General features: G+C 51.5%; 1 protein-coding gene across 1 annotated transcript in view; it reads right to left on the minus strand.

Annotated features, from left to right (window-relative positions):
* Window positions 1-333: 333 nt before the first annotated feature.
* The window catches only part of POLR3A (RNA polymerase III subunit A), a 49652-nt gene continuing 41037 nt past the window's right edge, over window positions 334-8948 (minus strand). The window contains exons 25-31 of the mRNA XM_024740256.1: window positions 6644-6737; window positions 6357-6449; window positions 5547-5711; window positions 4879-5043; window positions 4571-4702; window positions 2834-2966; window positions 334-957 (exon numbers count right to left, since the gene is read on the minus strand). Of these exons, the coding sequence (XP_024596024.1) occupies window positions 809-957; window positions 2834-2966; window positions 4571-4702; window positions 4879-5043; window positions 5547-5711; window positions 6357-6449; window positions 6644-6737 (931 nt within the window). The 3' untranslated portion in view covers window positions 334-808. The remainder of the gene's footprint in view (window positions 958-2833; window positions 2967-4570; window positions 4703-4878; window positions 5044-5546; window positions 5712-6356; window positions 6450-6643; window positions 6738-8948) is intronic.

Genomic DNA, 8948 nt, shown 5'->3' on the forward strand with positions numbered 1-8948 from the left:
ACAGCACCCACCTCAGCAGGCCCCGCACTCCAGGGAGGCGTCTCCAGGCCATGAAGGATGGGTTTGCCTCTTGTCATGAGGTTGAGCCCCAACTATGGGGGTCGGAAGTAGACAAAGAGAGGGTAGCTGGGAGGTCTGCAAAAGATGTTTCAGAGCAGCGTGGCCTCATGACAGTTTCAGCTCAGTTACAAATCCTACACGGTCCCATTTGCTTAACCAGTTTTTCCAGTGACGCTTCAAAGCTGGCTTTCTTGGTTTCTATAGCTTCTTGGTTTCAAAAGGAAAACCAAAATAACAATAAAAACTCCAAATTCTTCAAAGTGGACAAATAAATAATAGTAACAATATTTACATTAGTATGTCACACTTGGAGATTGCAGCATGACTGGGGAACGGAAGAACTGAGAATGTGTCCTGGCCCTGGGGCTTAGACCTGGCTCCCGGTCGGGGTGGGACACCTCTCTGAGTGGACAGAGGGACAGGTGAGGTGGGAACGAGCAAAGATTCTGGACTGGGGGATCCTCAAGTCCAGGGAGGTGGAGTGGGCAGGAGGTGCTGAGCTGTCCCTAGATCAATTAGGTTTCAAACAAACAGACAAATCCCGGTTCTCCCCAGCAAGCACTGTGCTGTGGTCTGGGTCACTGGGTGAGTTGCTCCTAGGATGCCGGGGCTTCTCTGACTGCCAGCACGGTGGGGATGGCAGGGCCTCGGTCCTGGGGAGCACAAAGCTCACGAGTCAGCTGCTGGCCTCCAGCCCCTTCCCAGACGACAAGGAGCCGAGGTCAGGAACGATCCCCTCTTCCCTGGACTATGTGACAAGGGGGATGTGGAATTCGTTTGTGTCGAAGATCAGGGGCCTCCTGGGAGGGCTTGGGTCCCTGTCAGCCTTGTGGAGCAGCTTGAAGAGCCCGGTGCCAATGTTCATGGGGATCCCCATGATGATGCATTCAGACACCCCTGAAACCAACCAGAAAGGATGTTAGAGGGCTTCTCGACACACGGGTAGGTTTTCAGGACAGAGAGACTACTGACTTGGGAGTCAGAAACTGGGCTTGGAGTCCCAGCCCCACTACACATCGACGGATTGAATCCGGGCTGCTCGCTTCACGCCTCATCTATAGACGCTGAAGGCATGGCATGGCGCTCCTGGACGCTTGGTTGGGGCAATTCCAGCGAAGGGCAGTGCCCGCTCACAGCCCCACTGCTGGCTCAGAGGTCTCTCCACCTGAGCCAAAGGCACTGTGTGGGCCTCACCTTCATGAGCGCTACACTCAGACAGCAAGGATATACTGAATGACACTCAGGAAAGCCCAAGTTTGCCACCCAGCACTTCCTTAACTTAGGGCCCAGGAGACAAGCAAATGGGATCATAGTAAGCAGATGCCAATCCCTCTGGAGACAGCAGCAGAGACTTGTTCCCTGTGCCCAGGGGTCAGGGCGGCTTAACAGAACCCCGACCTCGGGGGCCACAGCCTGAATAAGAGACACTCAGAAGGCAGGGCCCTCGCAGAGTGACAGGAGTTAGGTGACAGTGCAGGCTCTCCACGCTCCCTTTCAGATTTTTAAGATCTAAATGTTGGGCTCTGCGTCAGGCTTCTGGTTTTACAATAAGCAAGTGTGTACCCGGTATGTTCTGGGCTTTGTGCCATCAGGGCACCAGAGAAGTAAACAACCAAACTAAAAACCAACACGTAGTAAGGGCTGACACTGAGTTACAACATTTAAAGGACCAGGAGATTTCAAAGTTGGGGTAGGGTGACCACACTAGGTGCCCAGAGGGGTCAGTGGTAGAGAAGGGGCGGTGGGCGGGGCCACAGCAGGGCAGCAGCAAAGACCAAGCCCAGCGTCCTGGTGGTAGAGCTGGGGAGCTGGGTCTTAGCCCTGCTGTCAAGCGGACTCGCTCTTATTTTTACCTTGGCCTTGCCCTTCTCCGGCCCCAATCTCTGCTCCCTTTTCTTTCTTTTTACCTTTCATTATCTTAAAGAATTATGTAATTTCTCTTTCTCTCTATTTGCAACCTATGACCCTTGGGAAAGAAAGAGTTAATCTCAGGAGCAAGCAATAGGCATATACCGACTGGGGCCCCACCTGACCATCCTCTTGGGTGGCCAATCCACACAAGGAGGTGAGAGGGGAAATGGCCACTAGGAAGCAGAGCTCTGGCGGCGGGGACGAAGGCCAGGCCTGGCGTCACTGTTGGAGCCCCAGGCCCTCACAAACTCCCACCTCAGGCCACAGGGTCTTGCTGCGGCACGAGAAAGCCTAGAGCAAAGTGGGCACTGTGGGTGGGCAGGGGTCTGCTGTGACAGCCGCCCCTCGGGCTCTCTCTCCCCCAGGTCCGTCAGAGAGGCGCTGTGTGGTGGGAGAGGAGGCTAGCGCAGGGCAAGACGCTCACCACAAGCGAGTCAGTTCTCTCGGTCTTCTCACCGAGAAAGGGTTCGATACCTGCGCCTCAATGATGTGCCGAGACGCCATACAAGGTACCCGGCACAGGCGTGCTGGCTGCCTCGCTCAGGAAGTCAGGACAGCGGGTGCCTGGCGCAGGATCGGAGTGGCCGACTGTAATTCTGAGGACTAGAAAATCCCTACATGCCCAGCGGCGACCTTTTCCCTGTACTGACAGAGAAGCCTTCTAAAAATGTGAGGGATGCAGGCTGCCACAGTCAGGCTTTGGAGATAAAAGATAGGTCAGTTCCAACTCCATGATCTGTGACTTTATTCTTAAGTAAAAGCTCTGCCTGCTCAGTTTCTCCACCTCCTGAGAAGCCCCGGCCACGGTCTAAGCTGCATCAACAAAGGCCTCTGGGGAGGCTGCTACGAACACCAAACCTACCACACACGGAGTCCTTCTGCCCGAAGTAGGCGGCGTCAAAGAGGTGGTCGGCTGTCTTCTCAAAGGAGGCCAGCATCAGCACGCTCTCCTTCATCTTGGCCAGGCCAAACCTAGTAATGCCCAGGACTTCACCCTGCACCGCGGGAGAGAGAGCCAGAGTGGTACTCGTGCCACTCACAAAACGCACGCCCCGCCTTCCCTCAACAGAAGCAGCAAAAATCAGCAGAGCCACAAGTCACAATCTCAGGTTTAAACAGGATCCTAACAGCTGTGTGTCCCACCTGTGTCCCTCTGAGGCCATCAGCCACTGACAACACAGATCCCTACACTCACAGCCGGGTGCCACTGGAGCAAAGAATTAAGAACTGAGAAGTAAAGAGTGGATATATGTGTGTGTATAACTGACTCACTTTGCTGTACAGCAGAAACTAACACAACACTGTAAATCAACTATACTCCAATAAAAATTAATTAATAAAAGAACTGAAAAGTAGGGAATTCCCTGGCGGTCCAGTGGTTAGGACTCTGCGCTTTCACTGCTGAGGGTCTGGGTTCAATCCCTGGTTGGGGAACTAAGATCCTGCAAGCTGCATGGCATGGTCAAAAAAAAAAAAAAATCCCTGAAAAGTAAAATTAAGAATCTAACTTTTAAAAGTTAGAGTACTTCTGCGCTTCCCTGGTGGCGCAGTGGTTGAGAGTTCGCCTGCCGATGCAGGGGACACGGGTTAGTGCCCTGGTCCGGGAAGATCCCACATGCCACGGAGCGGCTAGGCCCGTGAGCCATGGTCGCTGAGCCTGCACGCCCAGAGCCTGTGCTCCGCAACAGGAGAGGCCACAACAGTGTACCGCAAAAAAAAAAAAAAAAAAAAGTTGTACTTCTGAAGATGTTTCTTATGGTTCAAAGAACTCAAAACTCAAATAATTTAAAAGCCTCAAGGTAGAAAAAGAGTTATGTAAATTTAGGTGCTTTCATTTAAAGGTATGTTATGCCATCATTAAAAAAGTGTATTTATAAAACTATGTAACAACATGGAAAACATTTATAATGTTAGAAAAAAGTCAGAATAGAAATGACATGCTCGGGACCTCCCTGGTGGTGCAGTGGTTAAGAATCCGCTTGCCAATGTAGGGGACATGGGTTCAAGCCCTGGTCCGGGAAGATCCCACATGCCGCGGAGCAACTAAGCCCGTGAGCCACAACTACTGAGCCCACGTGCCACAACTACTGAAGCCTGCACGCCTAGAGCCCGTGCTCCCCAACAAGAGAAGCCACCGCAATGAGAAGCCCGCACACCACAATGAAGAGTAGCCCGCACTCACCGCAACTAGAGAAAGCTGCGCGCAGCAACGAAGACCCAGCATGGCCAAAAATACCAACCTTAGTTCCCCCCTCAGGTTATGTTAACTTGTTCTTTAACCTGGAAATGGCTACAGAAGAAGTGTGATGAATGGGTTTAACAGGGAATAAACCTCAGTTTGCCATGGAATCCTTGGGCTTTTGGCAATGGCTAGTTTTCTTTTAGGATAAAATTTCTAAAAAGGACAAAAACCATGCTCTGCGTCTTGCCATGAGGTTGAAATTTTCACGCTGGAATTTTACCAGTACACCCAGACCTGACCACTGTACTTCGGTCTTGGGGTAACGGTGGTCATCACAGTTGGGCACGCTATGTGTCCTACAAGCTTTGTGCTCCTGAAACTGGGTTTGCGACGCCTGGCTGCCAGGCCCCCACGAACCTTGTAGGTCATTAGGTCGGAGAGCAGCATTACATGCCGCCGGTCGATGCTCATGCCATGGTTGACCATCGTGTACTGGATTTCGTTGATGATAGTCGTCCGGGCAGCTTCGATGCCCAGGGTTTTCTCCACCTGCGGAGGGCTAGGATGAGCAGAGGCAGCCATGCCCTCCTCTACCCTGCAGCTCCCGGCACCCCGTGCCCTTCCCCAGAGATGGGAGTGCAGACCAAGAGCAAACGGCAGGGTCGGAGGAGCGTGCCAGGAGGGAGACGGGACGACTGCAAGGTGCCCCTGGCCGTAAGCAGTACCTCATATGTGTTGTTAGAGGTAGTTCGGGTGCCCTTCACACCGTGGGTGGCCATGACTGCCCGCAGGTTATCACCCTCCACCAGGAGCTTGTACTTCTCCTTTCCGCTCTGCTCGTCGATGTGGATAACAGCTCGGGACACCTCCGGGATGCCCTGCACCACCACCTGGACGCACAGACAGATAAGGCTCCAGACCCCACAGTGCCTGCGGCCCCCACCCACCCAGGAGCCTGGGAAACCACAGTGGCTGTGAGAACTGGGAACGTCATGGCCTGGGTTTGTGACCTTGATCACCTCATTTTCAGTGGTGATTGTCAGCAACATGCCAAACTTGGGAGTGCCTGAGTGCTGCTCTAGTGGTTGGGGGGAAGCAGAAGCTCAGGGGACCATGCCCCCTTCCACCACCAGTTTTATGAAAGAACAAAGAGAAACCGAACAGGCAGAGCTGGTGAGGCAGTGCTAAGAAGGAAACCGGAACCTGCCTGACTCCTTAGGGGTGTAGCAAAGAAACGAAGAAACAGGGCGCCACCCTCAGTCTCAGCAGTGACAACGCCCTTGTGGCTTCCTGATACCTGACTCTTCAGGTTAGAGGTAAGCGCGGTTCCTCCCTTTATGCATCTCCAGGTATTAGGCCAGATGCGGTCCTGGAGAGGTGACCTGTGTCTCACCTTGGGGAGATCCTCTTTCAGAAACTGCAGCACGTAATACATGGAGCTCTTGCTGTTCTCTCGGGGGGTGACACACACCACAGCCTCACCATGCACGGCCACGTCGCCAGGCTTCACGCGGAGCTTGGACATGCAGATGGAATACCTCACCGTCTCAGCGTTCACCTGCGAGGGACCGCACGCCCAGGACATTACTAGCAGGGTTTGGAGGCTGCGGTTCCAGTGCTTCTTGGTCTTTTTACATCGTTGCCCCTCTAAGCCTTTTCAGTCATTTTTACCCCATCTCTCTCCACACCATGATATTTTAATACTGGAGATATACTGTGTATTTATGTACCGTAATGTATACCTCTGCCTTATTCATTAAAGAGTAGATCCCCACCCCCCCAACCCTTTTTTTGCCATTGCTACCTGTACATAAACACCAACGATAATTAAGCCAGGTCAATCCACTCATCCAAAAACATCTCCTGAGCCAGCAAGGTACTGTGCTGGGAGCCCACAGGTGAGTAGGACACAGCTGGCACTACAGTCCTTCCAGATGCTGTAATGCTGTTATCACAGCAAATGGGTATTACGGCCTGCACAAAACCTCCACTAATTTCCTGTGTGTCCCTGGGTGGCAATGTCTGTACTGGGGTCAGGCGTAGAGAGAAAACATGAAGGTACAACAGACTCACAGAACAGACACTGAGTGAAAGCCTCTGCAGGGTTTCCTGTGCCTTGCATAGCTCTTGACCTAGTTTATCAGCGCCTATCTTGGGGCTAAAAGAGGATGACTTCCTCCACGCATTTAATTACGTGACTCACTTCCAGCCTCAGAAGTCTGATCCGTTCCAGGGAGAGCTTGACGAGAATAAAGCAATCGTCAGGAAGAAACACTTCTTCAATATACTCTGAAATCTGTGGTGTCAAAAGATGAGAATGTCCATCAGTCACTTCCCCTTCCCTCAGAGCATACAAGGCTCACTCTATTTTTTTAAGGATACAGAGCAGTGTGGACACACTGACTAGTAAATCCACTACAAGTGGTTCTTACGCTTACTGGCGACGCTGCTGGTTTAGTTTTCTTATTATTAAGAGGGATTTCTTCTTACCTCTCCCAAGAGGGTTTTCTCAATTCTCCCTTTCACGAGGCGAGCGTAATCTGCATCGTCGTCCTTGTCCAGCTGTGCTGTGATGATTGGAGTGCTATGGGAAGTAAGGGCAAATGATGACAGCACAAGGAATGAGGCTGTTTGAAGAATACCGCTCTGTTAAGCCCGGGTACCACTTGCGGTTGTAATGTTAACAGCAACCGCAATTTACTGAGCGTTTACTGGAGTCAGGCACGCCACTGAGGGCTCCACATACACGTGCTCACGAGGCAGCCCAATCGATCAGTCACTGAGTGACTTTCAGAACATTCTTCCTGGCCAAGCGAACCTACCTTTTCCTCTTTGGTCCTAATGAGTAGTTATTTCAGTTCTGTTCCCTGAGTAAACTGACCCTTCGTGTACTGCAGCTTCCTCCACTTTCACTGCCACCCCTACAATCTCCTCTTCAGGACACCTCCACCTCCTCCAACCACCAGCTAGGAGCTTCCATCCTCGCTGTCCTGGACGGCATCCCCCGAACGCACATTCCTGGGAGATCTGACCAACCTAGAGGAGGCAGGCAGAACTCCTACCACCCTGGACGTCTACAGGTGCTGTTCTAGAACCTAGTACAGCTTTCTTTCATTTAATGTTATATTGTCATTTCGTTAGACTTGGATCAGAGGTGAAAGGTGATTTTGTCACTGAACGCACTATAAGGTATTTCTATCCTTCCTAGTCTCACATCACCCACAAATCCTATCATGAAATCACCAGGGCGGGGGTGTGGGCGGACAGGGAGTGTGTCACAGAATATGACCATAGCTCAAGTGGTAGACACGTTAGTCAGGCCTAGTGAGGCTGGGAATAATGACACCAAAAGGATGAAATCTACACTGACACATCGTTCCAAGTTTTCCAGGCATTTTTTTTTTAGGTTTCTCTCTTTCATGTGACTTGTGGCCATAAAGAACCATTGCATCAATTCTGACTCTATCCAGTTTGGACTTATTTTTTTCCAGTTTGGGTTTTTTAAAAGGCAAGATATGATTAACACAAGCACGCCTCACTCCGGAGTTTGAGAAACTGCCTGCTAGCATCTCTCTTTCTCTCTCTCTCTCTCTCTCACACACACACACACACACACACACACACACACACACACCCCCCAAGAGAAACACTGTTTCTCAAGGATCACGACAGGTGAGTGTGAGAACAAGAGGGACACGGATGCGGGCACCTGATGGCCTTGGAAGCATTGATGATCTCTTTGATGCGGGGCACACCCAGGGTGATGTTCATGGAGGCCACGCCTGCGAAGTGGAAAGTCTTCAGGGTCATCTGGGTGCCCGGCTCGCCAATGCTCTGGGCACAGAGTGCGCCCACGGCAGAACCTGGCTCCATCTGTGCCCTGAAAGGACAAGGTAGGGATGAAAAGTCCAGTAAAATTGCTAAGGAGACGGGCATGAAATGTACAGCGTGGGAAATACAGACAATAATGATGTAACATCTCTGTATGGTGGCAGATGGTAACTAGGCTTATCGTGGTGATCCTTTTGCAAAATATAGAAATATCGAATCGCTGTGTTGTGCACCTGGAACTTGCACAGTGCTGTAGATCAACTACACTTCAATTGAAAAGCCAAAACCAGGGAATTCCCTGGCAGTCCAGTGGTTAGGACTCCAAACTTTCACTGCCAGGTCCCGGGTGGGCCCAGGTTCAATCCCTGGTTGGGGAACTGGAAGTAAGATCCTGCAAGCCTCACGATGCGAGGGGGGTAAAAAAAAAGGGGCTAAAAAAGACAAAACCAAAAACTGCTGGGGAGGCTTCCGATTATCTCCTTTCAACAGAAAAAATACAGATGCCATCAGGGCCAGGAAGGAATTGGCAAGGACCCAGGCTAGGCTTGTGATAGAGGAAGAACCTGGCACAAATCAGTTACAGGTGCAGATGAGGGGATGTGATGCTCAGAGGGGTCCGATGATGACAGTGAATACTGTGTGGCTACCGGTGGTCAGCGCGGGATGACTGGAGAAGATCTAAGAGCTCTGCTGACAAATGGTACTGAAGGTGGACAGAGCAGCGGGCAATTGCCAAGCATATTGGTAGTTTCTCTGTGGGGAGAGGGCAGTCGTTTCTCTGTGGGGAGAGGGCAGTTGGAAATTTCTTTGCCGTTATTTCCACATCTTGGAGCACCCAGCCTGTCTACCCACTGACTAGTAAGCGGTGTGGGTGCAAGATTTTGTTTCCTGGGGAAGCAGGAAGCATACAAGAGACCCACGTGACCGCCTGGCAGTCTAAGACAGTTAGCATCCTTGTCTCATG

The sequence above is a fragment of the Neophocaena asiaeorientalis genome, unplaced genomic scaffold (assembly GCF_003031525.2).
Source record: "Neophocaena asiaeorientalis asiaeorientalis breed wild unplaced genomic scaffold, Neophocaena_asiaeorientalis_V1.1 scaffold517, whole genome shotgun sequence".
In the NCBI taxonomy this organism is placed as follows: domain Eukaryota; kingdom Metazoa; phylum Chordata; class Mammalia; order Artiodactyla; family Phocoenidae; genus Neophocaena; species Neophocaena asiaeorientalis.